Below are 27642 nucleotides of genomic sequence, written 5' to 3'. Positions count from 1 at the left end.
GCTTCGGTGACGCCTTGGTCCTAATTGGAGATGACTAATCAACTGTGAGAGCTCCGGAGAAGTAAAGGTTAAATAGAAAATGGCTATTTGTCCTAATTAATCTTTATTTACCAGTTAATTGTTAATTTCCTCAGCCCCTCACATCATGTTATTCGCTGCTTGGCAACCCCAGTTTGTGTTCAGGCAAACATAAGCGTCAATCATCTATATTTCATCAAAGAAAGACTGCACTCTAAAGACGAACTGTATTACAGTCATGTCTATATTACACAGGCACCCTTGAAGTGACTAATTGTGTTGCTTAAGGATGGACTTAACAACATGTGGTCTGATAATCATCTGGTTTAAAGTGTGATTAAGCTTAGTAAACAGGCACCCCACTGGATAAAGTTTGGTCCACATCCTGAGAAAGTAATTGGTTTTCAGAAAATCCAGCCGCAAGTCAACTTCAGGGACACATACTTAGTGAGAAAAGACTGACAAATCAAATTTGATCACCTGCTGTGGACAGTAAATTTAGTTAGGTAAGACCCTTAATTGGGGCCAGTCATGAGTTTTAACTTCCATGTGTGTTGCTATGCTTTCCAAGATTTTTTTTTTACATGACTTCATTTTGGATTGAAAAGGAGAGTGACAGAAAACATAACAAGCTTAACACTAAATATCATAAAAAGATCACTAAAACTGTCAAAGTAAACACCATCAGCTGCATGGTGAAAAAGACAGATTGTGTTATTGTGACCACAGGGTGCCTGGGTCGCTTTTCTAAGACTGTTTCTGCAAGAAATGTGATAATCACTCTCTCCTCTGTGGGCGCGAACAAATCATGCGCCCCCTCCCATGTCACCTTATCCTTGGATGGTTGAGTTAAGCTACGACCTCTACCTTAGTAAAGTGGCTGTATTGGCATCAGGGAACGAACGCTCTCCTTCCACAACTCATCCTGAATGATGCTTCTCAGCGTCTGAGAATGTATGACTTGTCTACTGCAACAGCTCTATTTTAAGAGCACTTGGAAAAGTATCCACACCCTTTAAATATATTCACATTTTGTCATGCTGCCCCCACAAATGTTAATATATTTAATTGGGATTTTATGTGAAAGTATAAAATTTGGACCAGAAAGAAATATGTTTTTTGAAACATGTTTGCTGTGAGTAGAGCTGCATGTCTGTGGTGTGATGTCCTCTTCAAGAACAAAACATTTTTCCATTTATTTAAACATTATGTCAGACTCATTGAAGGGTATCTCAGAAGAGCATTCTTTGTAAGTGTTACTAAAGACTTCCAATTGTTTTATAAAGTGAAAAAGGCTTTGAAATACAGACTCTGGTTGTATGTTAAGGTTTGAAGATCAGCCTTTGCCCAAGTCTCGATTCTTTTGCAGCCTCTAACAAGTTTTCATACAGCATTGCCCTTTATTTAGCTCCTAACATCCTCCTATGTGCCTTACCTGTGCTTGCAAAAGAAATGAATTTGACACCAGGCTGACACCATGATGGGGATTTTGTGTGGTTTACAGTGTTAGTTTTCTGCTGCTCTGTGCCCTGTATGGCTTGCATGACATTGAACACAGGACTGCTTGGGGCTTCTTTTCAACCGTGATTTTCATCTTGCCACGTTTATGTGAGCTCCAGATTTGTGGAGTGAACCATGATCCTCTTGGCTGCTTCTCTGAATAATTGCTCTCATTGCCTTTTCTGTCAGTTTAGGTGGACAGACACTTTTTGCTAGATTCGCAGTTGAGCCACACTTTACATTTTCAGATAAGAGACTGAACAATCCTCTTTGAGATGTTCAAATCGCGGGATACTTTTTGCTTTAAGCTTCTTCAAAACCTTACATCTCACCTTGTCTTGGTCTTCATAACTTTAACAACCCTATATATTTAGATTTATCTGTTTGCCAATTAGAGAAATTCTGAAGGCAACTGGTGTCTCTACATTTTATTAAGGTGATTCAAAGCAAAATCGGGGGGCTGAATATTTTCACATTTTCACACAAACATTTTGAAAACAATGCATAATTTCCATTCATTAGACTTTTTATTATTCACTACTTTGATGTGATTGCACAAACTCCACATAAAAGATATTTCATCTTGATGTTATGATGTGAGCAATGTGAAAACTTTCAAAGACTCTTCCCTTTATAAGTATGAGCCTACAAGTTTAGTAAGGTTTGATTTTTAATATAATTCCTTATTAGTGTTTGATCCATCTTAATTAAAAGCATAGATTTATAAAACTTTAATCTTATCAGTTTATGTCTGCGTAATATGTCATAACAAAAGCTTTTTTAAAGGAACTGTGGAACAAAAAAAGGCCATTCTTTTGCAACACCGTGCAATACCATGCAATTTCATTAAAAACTCAGGGCAATTTCAATGTTATCCAAAGTCTAACATTAATCAACTATGGTGTTTATGAGTCCACCATTTCAGCAAGACTGAGTAATGATGGTGTGTATTGGCAGGACTAGAAGGAGAAAGCTACACTTCTCAGAAAAGATCTCTGCTGCCTGCAGCAGTTTACTGAACACAGCATGAATGAGGTGGGAAGTTGCTGAAAAATGTGTTCTGAATGAATGAAACTTTTGGTCACAGTCAGAGTTTCTGCTACTATTCGGTGCATCATTGTGAAAGGGGCATTGTTCAGGCTCTCTTTCGCTGCATCAGGGGCCAAAGTGACTCATCATTATCTCTAGCTTCAAATAAATTTGGTCTGTAAAACGAAGCAAGACGTTTTATCAAAGTATTATCAAAGGAAATATTGGCAGTGTGGTGAGCTGTAGTTGTAAGACTTGACCTTAATCCCACAGAAAAAAACCCCCAAAGAAAGAATCTCTGAATTTGTGTGAGGACACACAAAAGGGAGAGTGAAAGCTTTTCTGGTGAATGAAATGACTCAGCTTCTTCACATCTTTCATGTTGGACTGATCGATTCTCACCCAGTAATGAGGGAACACGCATTCACTCGAAAACTTTCCAAACATTTTTCATTTATTCAACATCTTTTCAAAAAGGTAAGCAAATGTTCAAACATGGTATTTGCTTAGATGTGTTTCAGGGAGTTGTTTTTTTTTTTATTTCAATTTGAGGCTTGTACAAACAGAAAAATCTAGTTTTCTGTTTTTATTGATTTAATGCTTAAATTACAACCCAAATCTTTTCATGTGAATGTTTTTTTTTTCACCTAGAAATTTACTATCTACCTGCCAGACCACTATTTCCATTCCCGCTGTGTCTTTATACTTATATAGAAGTCAAGATGGCGCCGGCGCAGCTGGCTGCCTGCAGACGCAGCTCCCGTTGTGTGTGTTTGTCTGTGTATATTTGCTGTAACCGATTAATGATCCGTGCTTGAAGAACCCATGGATCACCAGTTGGGCTTTCCACAATGGCTGGATGTGGTTCTGTCGATGTTCTCCGCGTTCGTCTGCTACTTTTTATACTCTTGGTTGCGGAGAACCTCGCCGAGCGGAGTAGCAGCATTGTTTGCTCGCGTGAACGGCAGATTGCGCTGTGTGGGCCTCTGCTGCTGCCCGGAGACGGGCCTGTGGTCCCGGAGGAGTTACGGAGGAGACGACGGGGCTGAGGGGCTGGAGTTTAACGGAGGTAGAAGAAGAGACAGCGCAGGCCAGTGTTACCGGCGATTATTGTGGGGAACGTGAGGTCTTTGGGAAATTGGACAGACGAACTCACAGCGCTGGTTAGGACCCAGAAGGAGTACTATGAGTGCAGTATCTCTGCTTCACGGAAACCTGGCTGCACTCGCTTATTCCGGACTACAGCGTGGAGGTCCCTGGATTTTCCTTTCCAAGAGTCGGAAGAAGAGGGTCGGCGGGATTGCACTTTATGTGAGTGAGAGGTGATGTATTCCCGGTCATGTTAACGTGAAGGAACAGATTTGTAGCCCGGACATTGAACTTCTGGCTGTGGGAATGCGGCCGTGTTATTTACCGAGGGAGTTTACGTTCGCCATTTTGATCGCTGTTTACATTTCCCCATCAGCTGATGCAGCGGTGGCCTGTGACGTTATCAGCTCTGCCACAGCCAAACTCCAGACTCAACACCCGGACGTTGTTATTGTGTCTTGTCTCTTGTCTTGTCTCTATGCTGTAACTGCGAAGTAATTTCCCTGCTGGGATGAATAAAGTACTTCTATTCTACTGAGACATGTTGAGCACCAACTTGCTGACAGCATAGATAAAATGTTCTAATGCGGCCATTGCAAGGCGTCTGCTGATCCTCACTGAGTCAACATGTCCCGTCACTGGACACTTATCAAATATGTACCACAAGGTTTCTCAGTGTTGTTGTGTGATATGGAAGCTGTCAACCAAGTTATGTATTGTGTACTGTATATGGGTGTTTAGAACTAGATTTAAAACCAAATGTTTTCAGAAAATGTGATGATTTTCAAACCTTCTGTTTTAAGAGAACAATGTCTGGAATGCATCAGGTGATGAGACTTCACAAAGATTTGTGAAAACGTTTAATGTACGTTGAACTTTTTCACATGTTGTAACATTGAAACCGCAAAATTGAACATGTTTTATCAAGATTTTATGGCAGCCCAATACTAAAGACTGAAAGAAACGATATACATAGTTTCTTCAATTTTTTAAGACAAATAAAATCTGGTCAATTCATTCCAATAATATTGACATGTTTGAATTCAGTTACATAGATTCTAATTCAATCATGTAAAACAAACAAAGCAGTCAAGTTCAGTTTAGCATCAAAAGTTTTCTATCTAAGGAATCCCAGTCTATTGACAGCAGCACCTCTTCAATATCTCCTCCTAAATGAAAATTTGGTGGAAGTTGAAAGTTTAAATTGCATGTCAAATCTGACCATTGGGGAAAAATAAAAATAAATGAAACATGTTTGGAAAGTTTTTGAGTGAATGCGTGTTCCCTCATTACTGGGTGAGAATCGATCAGTCTGACATAAAAGATGTAATTTGGAAGTAGAAAGCCATAAAAGGCCCGAAGATACAAAGCAGACACATGGACATCTGGTTAGATGCGACCAAAGTAAAGTTTTTTGCCTGCATGCAAACTGTTACGCATGACAGACGACTAACACTACACACAATCCTAAACACACCTTTACTGGTGTTGAACACGGTAGTGGCTACATCATTTTGAGGAAATGCATGTCTTCAGAAGGGCAAGGAACATGTTCAGAGTTCATTGAGTGATGGTACCAAATACAGGACAATCCTAGATGAAAACCTGTTAGAGGCTGGAAAAGATTTTAGACTGGGGCAGAGGTTTACCTTCCAGTGGTACAATGACTGAGCATGTAGCCAGGGTTACAGTGTCATACTTTAATTCATGGCATGTTCATCAAGAATGTTTGTTCTGAAATGCTCAATGAGAAAAATTTAAATTCTGCAAAGCTCATAGAGATTCACTTCAAAATACTTGAGGCTGTAATTGCAGTGAAAGGTGATTATATAAAACATTACTCAAAATGGGATGAACGCTACTCTTTTCACATTTCTCTTTGGAAAAAAAATGATCAGAAACCATATATCCTTTAAGTCTCACTTCTCAGTCTTGCTCTACTTTCTGCTTGTTTGCCACGAAAGGATCCCAGTAAAGTACATTTGAGATTGTGGTTGCAATGTGACGTGAAAAAGCTCAGAGGTTGTTAATAGTTTTGCAAGGCTGTATACACAGCATATCTTAATTAATATCTCAATTTGTATTAACACAGGGCTGGAAACAGATTAAGTATCTCATTTATTAATTACTAATGGCATGGGTCTAATTTACAGTCTGAAGGATGGAGAAAAACTGAGAAGAACCCGGATCATGGAAAACTGAGGCAGTGGAGCAGAAACACTGCAAACAAAAAAAAAAAGGCCAGGGATTAATATTAAGAATACCAGCAGAGCAGCAAATCCAAGGTGTTGCTGAAGCAAGACAAACAGTATCAATTCCAGCTATGATTTGGCAGCAAGCTGAGTGGAGTGCAGGGGCCTTTTGTTTGAGTTTGATAGTAGATTGGCTGCAGCTGGATATCCAGCTTTCACACAGGTGTTTCCACTCCTGCAATTAAGGCACAGTGGGGCAGGACGTTGAGGCTCTGCTGAACACGAGTGGGAGGAGGCTGTGGTGTGTTTCAGTAAATCAAATTTATATATAGCCTGGGACAAGACAGTGTTTCTGAGGCTCATTTGCAAACAATAATTTGTGTAAGTTTCAATTTAGTGGCCTCAATTTTATTTTATTTTTTTAATGTTCAACTGAATTACTGAAGATCAATGGGCAATGCTCTTATTGAACATTCAGTATTAAATAACAGCTGAGTTGATCAGAGAGAAGGTCAAACTGTCATCATTTGATGTATTTAGCATGAAAAAAGCGAGAATCTTCATCAGTGCAGACAGAGCGTCTGCATTGTATGGCATAAGTTTAGGTGATGTAAGTTTTAGATAATTGCTTCAACATTTTAGTAGTATTTCTATTGCTTGGTGCACATGTTCAGTATTCATGGCGTCTATTTGAACTCTTTCAAATTAATTTCAAAATGAAATGCAAAATGTAATCTCATTTAAGAGAGCTTAGGAGAAGACAATCCTCTTAAGACTGTGGTTATTTATGTTGTTTGTGTACATTTTTACCACCACACAAATTTCCATTAGTATTTTAACTGCAGTGATATAGAAACAGCCAACTTCTTTAACAGGTAGATGTTTGTGACTTGTCATCTTTATGTAGTGTGTCGAGGACTCTCTTTTCAACAACTATTTATTAAGCAGACTTTCTAATGATTTTGGAGGCCATGCAGTAACTGTCCTTGATTTTTTTTTTTGTTTGTTTATTATCTTAGAATTTTCCAAAAAACAGTTTTTTGGGGTTTATACCAACTGTAGCTCATAATATTCTAACTGATTTCTACTTAAAGGGATATTTCAGTTGATGTTTCTAACTTGGACATTTTTTTTTTCTTGAACTAATTGAATGCATGCTCCAGCTCACTTTTTCCTCCTTATCACCAACCTTTTCAGAATACATTCAAGCTTAATTTGTAGCAGCCTGGACAAAGTCTTTTGTAATGTTCAGCCTGTAATGCAACAGCATACGTATCCTGAAGTACGCTGCTTTATTGTGTCTAAACATCTGTTTTCCAAGTCTAGACTGCTTTGAAAACTGGGAAGATTGGTTGCAAAGCATTATTTAAATTAAATAGGTTCAAAATATGTGGTGTTAAATAGGAAAAAGAAAAAAAATTTTTAACCAAATATCAGTAACAGTAAATGTGCTGTTACTGATATCTACTGCCAGTAGAGCCCAAATCTGACCTCATGCAGATTTCGAGAAGAAGTTCACTACTAAATAATACAAAAACAAAACAAAAAATAAAGAAAAATTAGCCTAACCATACATTTTTGATGAAGGTTCTGCAATTTTCTTTTCTCTATTGTCTCTGAAAAAAGAAACTGAATCATGCCATCATTGGATCATTTAAACCAACCCTAAAGGACACATTGTTGAAGGAATAGAAATTTGGTTGGCAGCTCAGTATCTCAATAAACCACAAAATTACTTAAAAGTAATGTGAGTAATTGTAATGTACCCTGCACGTCAGATTAAGAAAATTATCAAACAAGACATAAGAGGATAAATAAAAAAAAATCAGCCAAGCATATTTAAATTCAGAGTGGGAGCCCCAGATTAAAAACACACTCAGTGACAGTTAGTTACATGGATAGATAGGGAAGGATGTGGCTTACACATCCTTGGGCTCTTTTTACAAACCCCTACACACAGATTGCAAAAATTGAGGGTGCAATTTATAAACTGTGAGAATCGATTTCTGCAAGCTCCATTTTTTCCCCTGCTGCTGGCAAAAGCTGAGCTCCAAATTCATGAGAGGCAGTAAAGGTACAGCAGCCTGTCTAAACCTAAACCCAATAGTTTTTTTTTGTCTTTATTGTAGAAATTGGATGTGCAGTAGTTGTGTTTGGAGGCCAGTAAATTCTTTGACAGGTTCTTATCTGTACTTCATTCACCTCATCTTTAAATATTTATCAATTTCTTTCTTGCCTGTGCTACATTGGGGAAACATCACAATGAAATTTGTGGTTTTCTGACATGCTACTGCATTTTAACCAGTCGAAAGAAACAAAAAAGTGGAAAAAGGGGGCTCAGATGTTCAGACCCCATGTGACCCAGTTTTTTGGCAAACCGCTTGATAAGCAGCGCCATTTCTTTTCCCTCTTGTTAGTCTGTTAGAAGAAAATACTTGCACTCACAAATCTTGTGCTGCAAGTAAGGGAGAGATTTCTGAGTATTTACTCTGTTATCTGCACATGATATTTTGGATTCCCACGTGTGCCTGCCACCTCTCTGTACATGAAGTACTGACTCGGAAATGAGGTGACGGCAATTGGATCCCATTTATCTCCGTCAGACATCTATTACAGACTGGGGATGAGGGAGATGAGGGTCTTGTTGGTTTGGCTTGTTGTTTGTCCCCTTTTATGAAAAGCAATGAGAGCAATTTAAGTCGGTGATGCAACGTCTTAGACACTTTTCTTCCTCCAACTTTCTTTTTTTAGGATCAGAGTCATCGCTCACCTACATATCATGCACTCGGCACTACAGTGTCACTGCTTTGTAAAAGCATTCATACTCCTTTAACATTTTTCACTTTCTATCTCAACATTATTCAGTAGATTTTACTGGGATTTTGTGCCTTAGTGGTGCATAACATTAAAGTGAAAGGAGCAAATAATGATCTGAATGAGACAGCAATTTCTATTTAGCCTCTCTCTGCTCTTTAATCTAGCACCACTAAATAAAATACAGTGTAATGAAGTGCTTTTAAAAGTCACCTAATTATCAAATAGAGTGCACCTGTTTGTAATGTAATCTCTGTGTGAATCCAGTTTCAGAGGTTTGCTACGAGAACAAAAAGTAGCATGAAAACTAAGGAACACAGCAGACAAAAGGGGTAGAGGTTAATCTTTCCAAAGGACGACAACCTTAAACATACCACTAAAAATATGTTGATATTTAGATAAAATTATGTCTGTGCTATTTGCCCATTCAAAGTTCAGATCTCAATGACCTCCACAGATGACCTCCATCCAATCTTAACTGAGGAGTTTGAGTTAGTTTGCATAGCAGAAAAATGAACGAGTTATAAGATTTGCTTCTATGTTTGCAGCAACAGATGGTTATGCAAAATATTGACTAAACGGATAATAATTTTTAATTAAAATGAATACATTTCAGTTGCACTTCCTATTCATGCACTACGTTGTGGTGGCCTATCACATACATCATCATTTTGAAATAATATGCGGCTTGTGTTTGTAACGTGAAAAGCATAACTTAGCCTCGTTGATAAGTTGTAATTGAATAAAAGTGAAACAAAGTGCTGTAGCCCTGGCCTGTTTTCTTTGTGCACTGCTGGTTAAAAAAAAAAGAAAAGCACTTTTTGTGTGCTCGGTTTCCCTTTCCCCTGACCTTCTGTCACTTGCACGACTGAGTGCATTCACCAGTGAGTCACACTTCATGGTGATGGAAAGGAAGAGAAAATGGGCTCTGTTAATCAGCCTGTCTGTCCTGTGCAGGTGGTCGGCGGCGCCTGGCTTTTCAGCAGGCTCTACTGTAACATCTTCGTCACGCTGGATGTCATGATGTGCACTGCCAGCATCCTCAACCTGTGTGCTATCAGCATTGACAGGTGAGTGCTGACCTCCTCGGTGCATTGACTGTGTGTAACTCCCGCTGATGAATCTCCGTCCCCTGGATGTTTTGAAGATTGCTGCTGGACGGAGACGATGTTTGTGACAATGTTTTCTTTAAACTGCTTGTTTGGCTCATATGGAGAAAACCGAGCAAGTTTTTCCCACCTTAACGTTGTTCCAGGGGACTTGAGTTAAAGTTTGCTGTGGATGTGCATTACATATTTACATTACTTATTTGCTTAGTTTTCTTCTTGTGCAACAGTTAATATTTAATATCTCTCCAAGGTCTTTGTACCTACAAGCCTGAGGCATCAAGAGTACAGTAGAATTAGTAAAGGTCTACTCAAGACCCAGAGGTGCTGAGGGATCTATTTATACAGCTTGTATCAGGGAGCGGGTTAGCGGAGCTGCTGAGGAAGATGAATGCTCCCATGAGATTATATATGACAGTTAATGTCCCATTAGTCTCAGGTTTTGCTGTGCATCTGTTAGTTTATGATAATAACCCCCTTCATTATCGATGAATAGTGAGTGCTTGCCTGAGTGTTAAATGTTGTTTAAATTTAAGCGGTTCTTTTCCCCTGAGCAGAATGGATATACAGCAAGCAGGTTAAAAAATAAGAGTTCAAATTGATTGGGAATTTTCTCTAATCCACAAAGGCTAACAATGATGCAGACAGGCTCGAATTTAAACACACACCCAAACTAATATTTAGTGTAATGTCTCTGTTCATTTTTCAGGGGAAGTTCATTCTTTTGATAGCTGTCATCAGCTGTGATGTAATTCTGGTTGAATATTTAGTCACTCTTAAAGGGGGGAATTGGTAAAACTCTGTCTGTTCCTGGGTTTTAAACATAGTCTACATTCTACATTCAAGTAGGTTGAGGTCAGGACCATGTTGAAATTGTTTCCAAATCATTTAGCTGCTGAGTTGAGATAAAGTAAAAAAAAAAAAAATTCAGATACTCACTTGTGCATCTGACCAAGTCCTCAGTATGGTGCTACCACCACCAGGCTTGAACCATTTAGTCTTAAAGTCTCCTCCTTGTTCGTTTTGCCAAACAGTTCAATATTTGTTTCCTCTTACAATAAAATATATCTCCAGTAGGTATTTAGCATGCTGGAAAAATCTGTTGCGCATAAAGGCATTGATTTTTTGTACTAGTTCGTTGCAGAAGAACTCAGCTTCAGCTCAGATCAGCAGCTAGTTGAAACTTGGAAAGCTATTTCCAACTTTCAAACTGACCTAAAACTGAGACCTGTTAGGTCAGTTATCCCTGACACAGGTCTCAGCTAGTTTTGGACTGAATAAAGTATGCTAACTTTAAGCTAAAAGAATGGGCTTGATAACCCTGTAGACTAGATTTAAAAGTGGTTCTTTAAATGTCAGTCAGAGTTTATGTTTGTAGTTGAGTCTGTGTATAATATTGATCCTCTGTGGTGTCTATTTATTCAAACTCACTGAACTTGTTTGCTGTAAGGTGTAATATGGCTCAGCTTGGGATACAGACCTACATTTATGCAAAACCCACCCCTGAAGAATAAAAAAAAAAAATTAAATATTCTTTTATAATACCTTTCTTTGTAGATGTTTATATACAAACATTTGGACAGGACCTTACATGCTGATATGTAATCTGACATTTTAAAAGTGAAAAATTTTCTTAATCTGTATAAAAAATAAAAAAAAAGATTGGTTCCCTTTTTAATCATACAGGAATAGTTTTTGAGGCAACATAAGACAGACTATTGGACAGGCTGAAAGGTAAACCAATTACTTATGCTGTTTCTCTGTCCATGATCATGTAGTCTCAAACACATAATATGTGTTTGAGACATAATATGTGTTTTCCAAAATGGGCCCAGCTCATTGTTTGGTCCAGAAAACGTCTCCTCTTGTCTTTCATAGAATAAGTTTCCAAAAATACCTGATAAACTTAAGTTTAAAGCTCCATTTTAGGGTTTTGCTCATGAATTACTCTTTTAGCTTCTTTTGTTAGTGTAATTGCATATTGTTAGACACCCGCTTTCCTTACAACAAGCTAATTTACACCACAGAGTGTTTATATTGTTTAAAGCCATTTTCTGTGATTGATTACAACGGTGCTCTTACAGCTCACATAATTATGAAGTTTTAAATTATTAGGAGCATTTGTTGCCACTGGTCATGAATAGTGTGCCTGCATTACCTTTATTACCCCATTGTTTATTTATGTGTTCATAACAATGGGTGCTCTGTGCCCCTTAGACAGAAAATGCACAAAAAAAAGACATAATGGCACAAAATGAACTTAGAGTAGAGAAATTTTTAGCTCAGCAGATCAGCTTATTGTAAACCAAAAAGTGTAAACCGTGTGCATTATAATTTACCATTACACTCTTTAACCTGACACAACCTTGTCCTGAGTGGAACAAAAGAATAAAATGGAAACTAAGTGGCTTTAACTCTTTGTTTTTTTGCTCAGAGCACATCCAGAGTAATTATTCGCATGAGAATAAACAATGGTGGCAGTTATCTGGCTCTAAACAACACAATGCCACATCCACTTAGGGTTGAAGTCCTGCATAATTGCAGCTTCTTCACTGCTAAACCCTTTTTTTTAAACCCTGCGCTCATTATACACTCGTGGCACATATAGTGAACTGATTAACCATTAAATCAAAGCCATTCTAGAGTTCTTGCTGAATACTCAACTTGTTTCTAAATAGATGTGGTCTAGAGTTTAGTCTTTATATCATCCATCCTCTCTCTGACTTCTTGGGATGCAAAAAGTCCAATGTTTTTCCTCAAGGGCTATTTTATCCTCCTTTTAATTGCTCTCATTTATGGTCCTATATCAGCATTTTCAGTGCCACATCCTAATCTCCTGCATGCTCACACTTTTGGCTCCTCTGGGTGTTTTTATGTGCAGGTACACAGCAGTGGTGATGCCCGTCTTGTACAACACAACCCACCGTTCGAGGAAGAGAGTGTTTGTGATGATTGCCACTGTGTGGGTCCTGGCATTCACAGTCTCCTGTCCCCTGCTGTTCGGTTTCAACACAACAGGTCAGGACGACAACAGAATCCTACCTTCGCTTTTATGTCCAGATGTGCCCTAGTTTTACACACACAGCGGAACAGGATGCAAGGCACAACATGACACTGAGGTTTAAAGTCAGTGTGCTTCTTGTTTAGGGCAGCAAGAGATGTGATACATAAACTTGGACTCATGAGCAAAGCAAGGCGAGTTTATTTTTATTGCACGGTCCATAAACAAGCCACTTTAAGGTGCCTTGAAGGAAACCAAAGAAACAAAGATAAAAAAATACATTAACAGGAATAGTAATAGTGATATTTAATCATTGCAAATAAAAATATGTATTTAGGCACTTAACCCCAAATTGCCTACCGATACCAATCTGCGTATCGGTATGAAGGGGTGAGCGTTTGTGTGTGACAATGGGTGAATGTGACTCTAGTGTAAAGCGCTTTAAGTAGTCAAAATGATTGGAAAAGCGCCATATAAGTTCAGTTCATTTACTATATGGTAAGAGATGATGTAGTAGTCTGAAGGCATGAAGATATAAATACAGTTTTTGAGAATGAAGCCTTGCAGAACTCCATATGTGATTTTTGCTCAGATTTATGCTGTAATTACTAAATGACAAACAAGATCTGTAACTACTTTAGCACAGTCGCTGTGTGCTGCTTTGAGACTTAGTTATACCAAAGGAAAAGTTCATCCCTGCTAAGACGCATGCAATTTAAAACCACTGCAGTTTCAGATATTCTGTGTGGTTGAAAATCTGTATGAGAAGTAGTTAGCGGTTATGTTTTTTAGAAAGAGATGTTGATTTGTGCATAAACTCCCTTTTCCATAATTTTTGCCAAAATGTTCTATTATTTACGATCCTGTAATTTGTTAAGGCTTTGGATTCTGTCTTCTTTAAAGGATTAGAGTTGTGGTTAGCTTGTAAAAACATTGTCTGCCCTCTGTGAAAGCGTGCTGACCTTTGTCTGAAAACATGACTGCAGATTGTGGTTTTGATGTTAAATAAGAAGCTTCAGTTACAAGATTATGTGTTCACATTGCTGACAGGTTTTAATACAGTGTTAATGTCATGCAACTAAAGACATGATTAGGAGTCAAAGAAAGTGTGGAAGAACTGATCGATTTTTAAATTGTTTTTCAGAATCTGAGGGTCTGATGAAATAACCCCAGCTTAAGGAAAACAGGAACACATCAGCTAATTTCCTCAGAGCTGACACTACTGGCAAGAACTTTTAGCACCATTACTATCAATTTAACTCATTTGAAGAGAGCAACTTTAATAATTATCTCTTGTAGAACAAGCACTGAAGCACAATATGTTATTTCAACTCTGCATAATATAGTAAAACCACATTATCAAAACCTCCATACTCCTTTTTAACATGTTTTCACATTTTGACCTCAAACACTGTCATTTTACTTTTGTACCACAGATGACCCTTTGGTGTGCTCCATTTCTAATCCCGACTTTGTGATTTACTCATCCGTGGTGTCCTTTTACCTGCCGTTCATCGTCACTCTGCTGGTCTATATCCGCATCTACGTCTTCCTCAGAATGAGACGGAAAAGGATCGCCTTCGGACAGGCCAGCGGAAAAGTACAGCCTGGCTCTACTCAGCCTTCAATGGTAAGTTCAAAACATCCTTTTCCCTTTGGTTTTCTTTTTTAGGGATGTTGTGTCTTTTGCAGAACTTCAGAAGGATAATATTTTGGAAGAAGCTGAAAAAAGTATTCATAAATAAATATTAAGTTAATAGCAAGGGAATAGAGTTTGCTGATAGTCCTGTTTTGTCAAGTCTTGATTAAATAAATCTCTGACTTCTGACCTGGTAAAAAGGAGCCTCAGAGCCATTTCAGACAAAGTTCACCCATTAATGTTTTAATTCACTCATTAACCTTGATTTTTATTCATCAACCACTGATAACTTATTAAAATACCTTATTCATTAATGACTAAAATATGAAACTGGAGACCCTTTTATCTTTGAACATCAGCCACTTTTACAAGTTTTGTCTTCAGTGTCTGGTATTGAACAAATTTTTACACATGCAGTTGGATGATATTCTATTTTATTCTATTGTAGTAAAAGAATAAACAATAAAGATGGTTTTATACTTGATTTGTGGACTTTCCAGTGTCCTGCGGTCAGCAGGCTAGCATTTAGGTATTTTTGTATTAAACCCCTAATATAGTAAATACAGTTTGGAAAACAGAAAATATGGTAGTAAAAATTTAACAGAATACTCATTATATACTGCCAAAATAAAGTGTCATTTAATTTAAGAATTGTCAAACTGTGTCCTTTTTTAATGTAAACTAATGAACTGACACCAACCATGCTCCTCTCTAAACCTTAAAAAGCTAATTTTCTGAAGGCTGATAAAAAGAACGCTATTAGAAACTGTAAAAACCCACAGTGTTAAAGTTCTTGGTCTGAAAGGGGAAAAAAAGCTTTTAGAAATCTACAGATAAAAGGGTTCAAAAGCAATGTCAAGTACATGTGTGCAGTATAAAATTATCCGGGTGACATCAGACTGCTTAATTGTAATTTTGTGTGAGGCAGCTTTGTAAATGTAAGTGAAGTGCAGCAGAGTGTTCAGAGGGACAGGGGTTAGAGAGGAAATGTAAATGTAAAGCACAGTTTATGCACACTGGACACGGCTGTCTGTCCAAATAAAGCTCCGCTTAATTAAATTGACTCGTCAAGTTAAAAATAGTATGCTTAATCAAGAAGGACTTGATAATGTGCTGACTTCTGTCTTTGAACTAATTCACTGTATAGTGCGCACACTAATCAGGCACATTGAAAACAGTAATTTAATGGTCTGTTCACAATTTTGGTTTGATGGAGGTAAAAAAAAAAAAAGAAAAGAAAAATCTAGAAGATCTGAGTCATTTCAGCCAAACTGTGATGACTGAACAATGCTGAAGTTGGCATGCAACTTGTATTTTCCAACTGAACTATTTTTCTTAATGAACTGCTGAGGTAGCAATTTCAGTTGCTTACTTCAATGTCTTGTTATTTCACCTGAAAGATTACAAAGAATAAAATAGCATTTTATCAATTTATTAGATTCATTTAATGTGAAAGCAAGACAACTTGAATTTTGTCATTATTCTGCTAATAAAGCCACAGACTTTCCGGGGCGTGCCGTGGTGGCGTAGCGGTTAGCGGGACCCATATTTGGAGGCCTTGAGTCCTCGACGCGGCTGTCGCGGGTTCGACTCCCGGACCCGACGACATTTACCGCATGTCTTCCCCCCTCTCCTTCCCCATTTCCTGTCAGCCTACTATCACATAAGTGACACTAGAGCCCACAAAAGACCCCCTGGAGGGGTAAAAAAAAAAAAAAGCCACAGACTTTCCAGAGAAAAAACATTTTGATGGTTGTTTATTGTACTGTCCAAACATCTGAAGTCCATTCCTAACTGCTTTAAGCTTTGCTTACAACGACCTAAAGAAGCTGTATTGAGTATTATGCTTACAGATTTTCTCACTGCAAAAACACAAAGTCTAGTTTCTAGTGCAGATATATTAGCTATTGGTATTTGTTATTAACTTTGAGATCAGACAAACTGCCTTAAAAGTAACTTTTCAGCGAGATATTTAAGCTTGTTTTTGATAAATAATCCTTATATACTGATAAAAAGTACTAGTTCCACTGGCAGATTTTTTCATGCAGAAGACATTTTCCCGTTTTAAGTCCGGTCTTAGCCCTGTCAATCATGCTCGTGTTCACGCTGCTCACTCTCCCCCTCACACTCTGTAGCGTTACAGCTCCTTCCCCACAGTGAAGGCTGCAGCAAATACTCAGGTTAATAAGCATGGCATGACTGCCGATGTCGACACATAGTTTTCCTGTAACAGTAAGTTGTTTCTCTGCCATTAGCATATCTGCAGCAGCAATCTTGAGCAGCACGTGCATGAGCATGCTTGACAGCGACCTTCCTCCTGGCTCTGATTGGTTGTTTCTGGCCAGAAGCTGTGAATTTCTGCAGATGGCAGTAGGACCATCTACCAAATTGAGGAGGTAAATTTTTTCACACATTGTTCAATCAATCAATCAATCAATCAATCAATCAAATTTTATTTGTATAGCACATTTCAGCAGCAAGGCATTTCAAAGTGCAACTTATTCCTGGTTTTGTCTTGATGTGCCACAATTGCTCCTCAGCTATAGCACCAAACGTTGGGGCTTTTGTATCAAACAAAGCTAGGCAGAAGTGATATTTAGGGAACAGGGCCAGAGAAAGCTCAAAGCATAAATAAATGAGACAAACCAGGAAACAGGGAATGAAAAGTAAAGAAATCATATGTAAGAATACAACTGGAATATGATGAGACTTATCCAACTACCATGATAAATGTTTTTTCCAGTTAATACAAAGGAATAGAACTTAACATTTAAACCTTTATTGGATTTCAGATGATAAAAAGTTGCTTTACTTAAATCATTAAAAAAAAAAAGCTAGATCTGAAATGAATGCAGTTTTTCTTAAGAGCTTAGTACAACACTAACTGATAAGACAATTCAGACACATTAAAATCTATACAGTTATATTTATAAAATCATTTATCTGCAGCACAATTAAAATTTTTACTCAAGAAAAAACCCCACACGATTCTTTATAAGAAATCAGCATATTTTCACTGTTGATCAATTGCAGGAAGTATAACATCTTGAACTTAAAAAGATTATGAAAATATGCAAATGTGTCTCCTTATTTCTTGCATTTCTCATCCATTTCTCACACAGTAGTAAGTTTGGTAGCATAAAAGCAACATTATATCAATAAATAAAAACTGCAGTGAAATCAAGGTTGTATTGTTCCTCTCAGGGAAAGTTTTTTTTAGTTCAGTCAGTATTTTTGTTAAGACTGGAACGAAATTCTGTAACAGTGATTATTAAAAAAACTGAAGAACTATTGTCTGTTTAATTCGAAATAGTTAAATACCAGCCAACTTTGTCCACACTGGTTGGTATCAGTATTTTTTAGTTTTTCTTCTGCTGAATATTGTATTTTATGTAGGCAAATGCAACCTTCTTGTTATTTTTCAATAAATGTAGTTTTAAATATTTCTTGTTTGCTATATGTGGATCCTGTACTTTTGCTATGTATTGTTGCTCTTTTTGTTGTTTACTTTCTTAAATAAACTAAAAAAGCAAATAATTAAGCAGATTATAAATTCTTCTAGTTGGGATTTACGTCTTTATCTTCTCTGCATACTAAATAGTGCAAATCATCAAGTTTGTCATGAGCTCTAATTGAGTTGGCTCAAGAGTCAGCCTGCGTGAAAACATACCCGACAGGAAACCTAATTTCCTTGATTTGTTTTGTCCCTGTCATGAATTCCATTAAAACTGTCCTCTGAAATGAGACGAGCTGAATCATTGGATTTTGTGCAAATGCAAGAAAACAGTTCTGTCTGTAGACTGATGGGGTTTTGTATGTTCATCTCAAACTGTTTTCTATATTTACCTTCTTTTTGTTTTCGTAGGAGACGTGTCTGCAGGAAGAGACTCCCAGGGCAAAACATGACTTATCGCCTATAAGGATTAAAGTGGTGAGTGATATTTTTTGGTAGAGATCAAATGCAACCAATTGAATCTTGTTAGTGACAGTACCAGTGTTGTGATCTGGTGACTGTGCAAGGTGCTTCAGTTTTTATCATTTCCTCTATTTTTTTTTTTTTCTTAGTCTATTGAGTGGTTACAAGCCCAGAGGTCAAACAAGGAGTCTAAAATTGCGATTCTAAAGCTTGACTTGTTTCTTTATGTCACCTGGTCGCTTGTCAACTAAGCAAAGTCTGTGGATGACGCACTGCAGCACCTGCACAACCTGCAGGCTGCTCGAAAGCTGAACAAATAATCTCATTTTGCTCAGTGGAAAACACAAGATCAGATAAATCAGAATAAAATGCAAAATATTTTTGGTTTTTGGCCGCACAGCTTGAAGCCTGTTAATCACTATTATTACTCATGAAGGAAAAAGCTAATTGAAACTGCTGGTGAAGATTGAGTTATATGAGAGGTTTATGAACCATGGTGCCAGAGTGAAAGACTGTATTCACTAATACACATAATACACTTCCTGATGTGTGCTGTAGTATGAAAAGCTTGGTGCCTCTCTGAAGAGCATGAATGTGCTGCAAGGTCCAATTTTTTTAAAAACCCTATTCACCACTTTGTTGGCTTAGTGAAGCAGCACTTATCTGCTAGTATTTTCCACATGAACCGAAGGAGGATAAGCTAATAGTTTCAATTGGCTCCACATTCGAGGTTTGAGGAAACCAGGAATGAAAGGCTATAGAGTGCAATTGCTCAAAGATAAAAGCTGAAATATATGTATATATATATATATTTTCAAAATCATGGCATTAAGCATAGCTGTAAGCACAATTTAAAACAATTTCATTTATTTACATTTAAACAGGCAGCTAATGTTACAAGTACATCTCAGTAGATTAGAATGTCATAGAAAAGTTAATTTATTTGACTAATTCTGTTCAATAAATGAGCTTCATAAATCATACAGCTTCATTAAGACTCAAGGTGATATATTTCAAGTGCTTGTTTATGTTCATTTGGATTATTATTATTATTATTATAGCTTGCAGGTAATGACAATTAGAATATCACAGGAGACCAATTAAAATGACAGAAATGTCATCCTACTTAAATGCCCCTGAGTCAATTGCATGAATTCGGCAATCAATGCGAGGCGGTGTGGAGGGAATCAGGACGTGACTCAGCTGAGGTGTTCAGGAAGCCCAGGTTGCTTTAATAACGACCTTCATTACCTTGTCTGGGACTTAGATCAAATTAATTTGCTGGCCAATATATGACAGTGATACCATCAGATAAGATACAACTACTTTTGTCAGAATAGGTATGTGACAATATTGCTGAAAAATGAAATCTATTAAAGTTTAAACCAACTTTCCAAAATAAATAAAAAACACTTTCCTTTGAAAAGAAAATTTAATCCACTGAAAATGATTCAGGTCTTTTTTTTCAGAGACTTTTGTTGTTTTTTCTGATGCCAAAATGACTTATTAAAAGGAAAGCTACAGATGTAACTTGTGACCTGGAAATATCTGTGTGTGGTGGATCTTGACGCTGTGACTCTCATGTTTGGGGTTTGAAGAAGCTTGAAGTTTGTGACTTATTTGCAGATGGTTTGGTGCAGCTTAAACAATCAGCTAAATATCCACACTGACTGATAATCCTTTGTTCACATCAGCAGAGTGTGGAACCGTTGGGTCCATCGAAACCCAATCTGCTCTCAGGCTGCCTGTGGCGCAAACGCCCTAAAACTGTACCAGTGGAGAACTCGATGCTGCCCCCAGTGGACACGCAGAACTACTGCAGCATCAGCCATGCCTCCTGTGGACGCACCGAGTTGGATCTGGAGCAGAACCAAGCGGGGCAGGATGCAGAGGACAATGACCAGATGGAGCTTCCTCCTGTCAGGATGGGCTGCGAGGTGAAGGATCTGTCAAACGGACGGACGCACACGTCACTGCGGCCGATGTCTCATTCTCATACCAGCCAGCGATTCAGGACCATGCACGCACGGGAGAAAAAGGCAACTCAGATGTTGGCTATTGTGCTTGGTGAGTCAAGCTTCTCATAATGGGGATTAAATAAGTGAACCAGAATATACTGTAAATGTCAAAGGAACAAATCATGGAGACACTTCTGTTAAGGTGGCTCTGTTCTTTAATCTACTTCATCTTCTTTCACATTTTCCTGATGAACTTTTCTGCCACATGTACCTGATCACGCAAGCTCTTCTTTTGTCATGATGGCAATATGGCATTTGCTTAATTTGTGTGCCCGGACCACACTTCTTGCAGTAAAAGCTTAAATGTCACAGAGAGGTCACACTGGCCGCAGGTTTGCAGTGTGTGCAGCCCCTGACACCTCGTCCACACACCTCACTGACCAGCCAAGTTACTTTAGGCTCGGTCCAGTTAACTCTGGGACTGCAAATGTCTGACAAAACTCTAATCAGTGATGCTTGATTACATTACACTGGTGTCTGTAATGAGAGCCCTGCGCATACACACGAAGATCTCTGTTTCAGCGACCTCAACACATTTGCCCTGTAGTCTTCAGAATCGAGTTATATAGAGCCTAAACTACGGTTTCTCCACAGCCTTTATCGTTTATTGTCTATACATCAGTAACTACATTAAAAACAACACTGATATTTCAACATTTTAATTTTAAATTTTAAACCTGTCTTCTTTCTACATGGAAAATGAGTCACAAAAATATTCATACTTTTTTCAACGTACTTTTTTCCCATTTTGGCACATTACAATCTCAAACTTCAATGTATTTTGTTATAACTTGTATGCAATAGACATAGAGTACTGCATTAGGGAGAGAAAGAAAACTGATACTTGACTTTGGAAGAGTTTTTACAAATGACAGACTATGTGGTCTGGGAAGCTTTTTGTGATATGTACTTGGTGGAACCGTATTTGATCACAATTACGGCTCTAACTCTTTTGGGTTCATCACTACCAAAATAGCTCAACCTCAGCCATATCAGATGGAATCTCCTGTGACTTTTCAGTTGTTGCCTCAGATCATCAGTCCTATTTAGCTCTGCACTTTGGGCCACTATAACACATGACGCGGCTTCGGTCAGAAGCTAGAGCAGTGTTGCATCCCAGCATGGCAAAGTGACAGTATCTCAAAGACAAGAGTTGCAGACTGATTTAAACCACTGCATTGTATGTTTTTGTCATCCAGCTGAAATGGTGAACCTCTGTCCCTGTCTAAGTCCTTTGCAGTGTGTAACAAGTTATTTTACAGGATTGTCCTGCCTTCAATCCCCTTTATCTTCTGACCACATAGCATGAATGTGCCAACACATTTCATGGAAGGTTGGTCTGTTCAGGATGATGTGCAGTATTAGTTATTCAACATGCATTATGTTTTAGTCTTTTATCAAGGGAGCTTCAGAGTAAAGTGTTCTGGAAACAAAATGCCAAATATCTATGGATGTAATGTGACAAAATGTAAAAATGTCCAGTGACTATAAGTCAGTTTGCAATGAACTACAGAACACTAAATAGTGAAAGTAGAAGATGGCCTTGTATTTAGGAAAATATGATTTCCGGTTAAAACGGATTGTTGCAACAGTGGCAGGTTGTCATCCCCAGATCCAAATTCTGACTTCCTCAACAAATCAATCACAGCACAAATTAATTTTGATGTCTTTTGGAGTTGCTGGTCTGGGAAAGTAAGGAACCATGTACTGAGATCATAATTAATTAATCAATCTGTTTTCTTTCTCCTTTTCCTCATTTTCATTTCAATCCCCTAAAACTAACTCCACAAACCATTTCTCCTTGTTCCATATTCTTGGTTTTCCACCCGTTTTCTCCACCACTTTGTTCTGCTTGCCATCTCAATTCCCTGTTCTTCCTCCACACTGCTCCACTGTCTTCCTGCTTCAGGGGTGTTCCTCATCTGCTGGTTGCCTTTTTTTGTGACACACATTCTGAACACCCACTGCCGGACGTGCTATGTGCCTCCTGAACTATACAGTGCTTTTACCTGGCTGGGATACGTGAACAGCGCCCTCAACCCCGTCATTTACACCACCTTCAACATCGAGTTCAGACGGGCATTCATCAAAATCCTCAGCTGCTGAACGGGGGGGGGAAAAACATGTCAGGAGATTAAAATGGAAATCAGACTGCAAGCTTGTGCAATAACTCAGGCGTTGCACATTTGGTAAACTGTGACCCCAAGAAAAAAGTCGGTGGAGGAACGCCTACAGCAGGATGAAGGATACAGGGAGCAATAAATGCATATAAAAGTTGTTTTTTCTAACAAAGCTGGGATTTGATTTTTAACAGTATTATTGCCCGTACAATACTATTATTGTTCATGCACACTATTTGGAGAACAGCACAAGGTGTTCTTTTTTTATTTCTCATATTTTGGGGATTTGTATTGTACAATATATGTACTTTTCATTGGCACAGCTCCTCAGTTCATGACTTGGGTCGATATGAATCTAAAACCTCTTAGGAGCCCAAATGGAGCTTTAAGGCTGATAAATGGATGCGTGGGCCTCTTCATCCGAAGGCCCTCTTCCTCTGCATCGTGTGGATGAACTGACGTTACTCACCTCTCCTGTTTACCCCCTCCTTCATCTCCATGACCTTCAGGTATTCAACAGCGCATACACAAATCAAAATTCACAACCATGTATTAGAAGTGTGCCCAAAGGATCGTGTTGGTCCCTGCCAAGACGCAAAGTCGTTCTGGAGATTTTCATATGTATTGATGTGCAGCCGTTGTACTCAGTGTGGATTCATTTGAATAAAAAAGTGAAACTTGGGTGTAAAAACCTTTTTATTTTATTCCAAGAGGACCACATTAAACGGTAATCTCTCCAGTGATTTAGAGCAGCCTGCCAGCTGCTCACATCGGACTGCAAAGCTTGAGCAGATTTGTTGTGGACAAAGTGGCCCAGGCAATGCATTGTAAATAAAATAAAATAGAAAAAAATCATAAAAATTATTTGTAGCTTAGCGTTTGGATGTGCAAAATAGATTGCATAAGTAAACAAAAACTAAAGAAATTAGTCTTAGAAGCATTTCCTTCTTAACACTGATGCAGTTAAAATTTAAAAAGAAAATAGTATAAAGTGTTACCTTTCAAATGTAGGATTTTATATATATAAGATTTATTTATGTTCTAGAAATGCTGACAGTAAACATCTTGTAAGGATTAAAGTAAATGACCAGAATCGACACAAACAAGGAAGTTTCAAGTTATTCCATTGGCTTCACTAGCAAGTAATGTCAAGTGGGTTAGGAAATATTTAAATATGGATCCTGAAACATTTATCAAACCTCACGGACTTGTCCAAATTGATCATACTAGATGCATAAAAACTGAAAGTGAAACTGGTGGTATGACCTACTGTCTGATTAATTTGGGTAATTAGTCAACCCCAGGGGAGCATTCATAGAGAATTAAAATGAGTTGCTCCTTAAATGTAAAAAAAGAAAAAGAAATAAATGAAATGAGATAAATATATAATGACAAAAGCATCATATCCTTTCTTGTCTGATTAGAACACTGTGAATCCCACACAGTAAATAATTGCATATTTCAGTACACATGCAATGTTCAGAATAGAGACACATCAAATGCAACCAACATACTTCAAAGACATGACTGGATACTCCAAAAAAAATCACCCTTTGACCCATTTGCTATGTGTTTGCTATGTGTTTCTAAAAAATCCCAGGATGCATGGCAAGATAAAAAGCAATGTCATCAATTCCTAGGATCATTTTTTCATACTTGGAATAGTAGGTAACTGGAAGTTGACTTATCATAATGGGGACATTCTGTTTTTTTTATATTTTATTGATGTTTTTTCATCCCATTAACTATTTACACGTGGAACAAATAATAACAAAAAAGCGTATTAATAAATGGAACAGGACAAAATATTGAATCCAATTATCTTCCCAATATCAATGTTTGCAACATCATCATTGCAAAAGAGTGCAATATTTTATTAGATGTATTTCTGGTGTTATGCATTCTAATAAAATATTCATAACATTGTTGAGTTGGATGCTCTCTAATTGCCACTAAAGCACACAGTATATAGAAAAGGAAGAAAAGAGTAACATGTATGTAAATCATAGTCAATATTGTCATTGCAACATTTGCCAGTCGCATCACTGCACTGTACCACAATTATTTTCTTAATAATGTCAAGCCCTATTTAAAAAAAAAACAACTTTATATAATTAGAACTATATGTATATATATATATATATATCAAAGTATATATTACTTTGATTTTATAGAAAAGTCTGTTCAGTAAGAAAAATCAAAGTTAAGAGCTTCTGTCTGAGGCCGAAAAGAAATGTACAGACGGAGCCAGATCACTTATGTCAGTAGGAAAGCAATGTGGAAGATAAATTGTGGAGGCTGTGTGAGATGGAGCCGCTTCCTTTGACCATACATCTCCTTATTTTTTTGGTTAGAGACAAACACCTGCTCCCCTGACAGTTTGTGCCTTTGCGTCGACTCAGCCTTGTTCAGCTGGAAGTGCTTATGAAGATGGCACACCTTGTGCATGTCTCCCCGTATTCCTCCATGCTTGATGTTATTTATGGACGGATGCTGTAATGTGAGCGGAGCATTCCGGTTGTGACCCCCTTAATGTAAACATCAATAATACATTGCACAGATTTATGTTTTCCCTCTATTGAAAAGTCTGTCTTCTTGGAGATCAAATCGATACATAATTCATAGTGGGTGACGTAAATAGTTGCATATTTCAGGGGTACAATCAAAACAGAAATGAAACTGAGTTTGGAATGGGATCAGATGAGAAATAAACTTTATTATTTGTTAGCACAATTCAAATTAAAGTGAATAAGGAGCATTTTTAAAGGATAAGTGTGCAGCTGTGGTCAAGTAAAACCACGATTTTCTCCAGCAATTCAGCAAGTGTAATAATACTGATATTTTAAAAAGACCTTTTCACCTTTTACTGCGAGATAATTTTACTGGAAGATGAGGTAGCTGGAGGGCTGAAGCATACAGAGGCTATGGTTGTGCATTTTTATCAGCTGTGATGCTAAAAATGTTTTATTTGTCCTTAATAGTTGCTAGAGGAAAGGTGAACGGGTCATTTAAAACTAAAGGATTTGGCCCTTTGGGATCATGTGTGTTCTCGGTGCTCATCCAATTTCATGGCAATCTGTTTTCATATAGAAAGGCATCCTGCATGTTGACATTTTCCTAAAGGCAATAAAAGCTCATAAAGAGCTTACTGAGCAAAAAAAAAAAAGGATACAACTGCATTTACACAAAGTTATTTTTTGCAGGAAACAATGGAAAAAGGATTTGTCTAGGATACTGCGATACGTTTTACACTCAAGCTCACACACCGGTACTCCCACCCAACACCAATAAGTTAAGATTTAAGTTCTCACAGTGTTCAGAGTCCTGGCTGCTAGCCTCCTGCTGGTTCTGGGAAAGACCTCACGGAGCTGCACTGCAGGGTGCTGCAGATCTGAAGTCTCTCATTTGGACCTCTGTGTGCTCCGAACCCTCAGATGAAGCTGCATGCCATCTAATGTTAAGAGTTCTTCTGTCAGACCGTTCCTTCTTGCTTCCAGATTAACTCCCAGTAGTAGCAGAACTGAGCCGAGGTGGGAATGAGGAAGAAATGAAACTGACTAATGAATGAGAGTTTTAATGTAGTAAGATCTGAGTTTCGTAGAGGGGAAAAATAAATAAATAAAAAAGGATGAAAGGAAATTGAATCTTGGTGGTGAGCAAATAGGTCAGTCAGCACAAGTATACTATGAAGCAATTCTTTACTATAGTTCAATTTTGGGTGAAGTATATTCTCTGGAGAATTTAAGGTATATTGGGGTTCATAAAGTCTTACAAATATTAACATTAAGAAGATAAATATATGATGAAAACAACATAATTTACTTAAATATTAGTTTTACTTTTTCTGGTTTTACACTTATACAAATGTAGCTAGGGAGAGCCATGATGATAAACTCTGATTATAAACCTTTTGAAAAGGTAAATCACTAAATCCTTCACTCTCTGGGAAGATCATAATTAAATTAATATATAAATCTCACTAATATATTTTCCCTTGCATACAATTAGACTCTAATTAAACAAAAAAAACCAACATTTTGGAAATCCAGTCACAGCATAAATATATTTTCTTTGTCACAACATGGTAATTTAATTAACTGCCTGTCACTTAATTATGCCAAAACACCAATAAAGCAACATTCAGCATTCTCATTCAATGACTATTTTTTCAGTCATTTTGACATGCCTTTATCTGGCACCGAGATAAAAACATTGTTTTCTCAGTTGATGAGCAATTCTCAACATAACAGCACATGAATGACTCCCTTCTGTAAATGTTCTTTTTCACATTTACTAATTCAAGTATTTAAAGCCACATCACATAACTTTTGCCATAGTGGTGAACCACCTGTAGCACAGAAGAGAGCAAGAGGCAGTGTGTGAGCAGTGCATACATGCTCGTGATTGACAGCGCTAAGACCCTCCTCCTGGTTTCTAATGGAGCATTGTATTTATTCAGATGACAGCAGGTCCATAGGGAAGAAGCAGAGGAACAAAAATTTTTTTAAACATATTATGATAGATAGATAGATAGATAGATAGATAGATAGATAGATAGATAGATAGATAGATAGATAGATAGATAGATAGCATTTATTGTCATTGAACAGAATTCAACGAAATTTCCATTGCAGCTCCCGTGCAAAAGGTCAAATATATACAGTATAAATAAGCAAACACAATAATAATAATAATAACAATATATACAACTAAATTAACTAAAGGCACTCAACCACACCAAAGAAGTAGCAGCAGGTCCAATTATGGCAAAGTACAGATAATGTGACAGTGCAAAGTGCAGAACAATATGGCTGTGTGGGGGTGGGGGATATGTATGTGTGACTGCGAGGTTATGATATGTGTGGGAGGGGGGGGGGCGGCAGGGAGTAATGGCTCTGACGGCTGTGGGGAAGAAACTGTTTCTCAGTCTATTTGTTGTAGTCCGTATATTCCTGTACCGCTTGCCTGATGGCAGCGGCACAAACAGTCTGTGGCCCGGGTGGCTGGAATCCATCGCTATGGATCCAGCTCTCTTCTTGACTCGGTCTGTGTAAATGGAGTCCAGGTCTGGGAGGGGGCATCCCACAATGCCTTGCGCTGTTCTCACCACCCGTGTCAGTTGTTTCCTCTCCAATGCTGTGCAGCTACCATACCACACAGTCATGTTGAGGCAGAGGATGCTCTCGATCATCGCCCTGTA

At 37.9% G+C, this 27642-nt stretch overlaps 1 protein-coding gene across 2 annotated transcripts in view; it reads left to right on the top strand.

Annotated features, from left to right (window-relative positions):
- Window positions 1–24372, top strand: part of drd3 (dopamine receptor D3) — a 28428-nt gene extending 4056 nt beyond the window's left edge. The window contains exons 3-8 of one of the 2 annotated variants that reach the window (XM_028005872.1): window positions 9600–9712; window positions 12630–12766; window positions 14186–14379; window positions 18254–18319; window positions 20002–20371; window positions 22232–24372. In XM_028005872.1, the coding sequence (XP_027861673.1) occupies window positions 9600–9712; window positions 12630–12766; window positions 14186–14379; window positions 18254–18319; window positions 20002–20371; window positions 22232–22428 (1077 nt within the window). In that variant the 3' untranslated portion in view covers window positions 22429–24372. Of the gene's footprint in view, window positions 1–9599; window positions 9713–12629; window positions 12767–14185; window positions 14380–18253; window positions 18320–19998; window positions 20372–22231 lie in introns of both variants that reach the window. The other variant, XM_028005871.1, reaches the window with a different exon arrangement.
- Window positions 24373–27642: the final 3270 nt, after the last annotated feature.

The sequence above is a fragment of the Xiphophorus couchianus genome, chromosome 21 (genome assembly GCF_001444195.1).
Source record: "Xiphophorus couchianus chromosome 21, X_couchianus-1.0, whole genome shotgun sequence".
NCBI classification, from domain to species: domain Eukaryota; kingdom Metazoa; phylum Chordata; class Actinopteri; order Cyprinodontiformes; family Poeciliidae; genus Xiphophorus; species Xiphophorus couchianus.
Note: the sequence above shows the minus strand (reverse complement) of the source record. Positions and strands in the feature narration are given on the sequence as shown.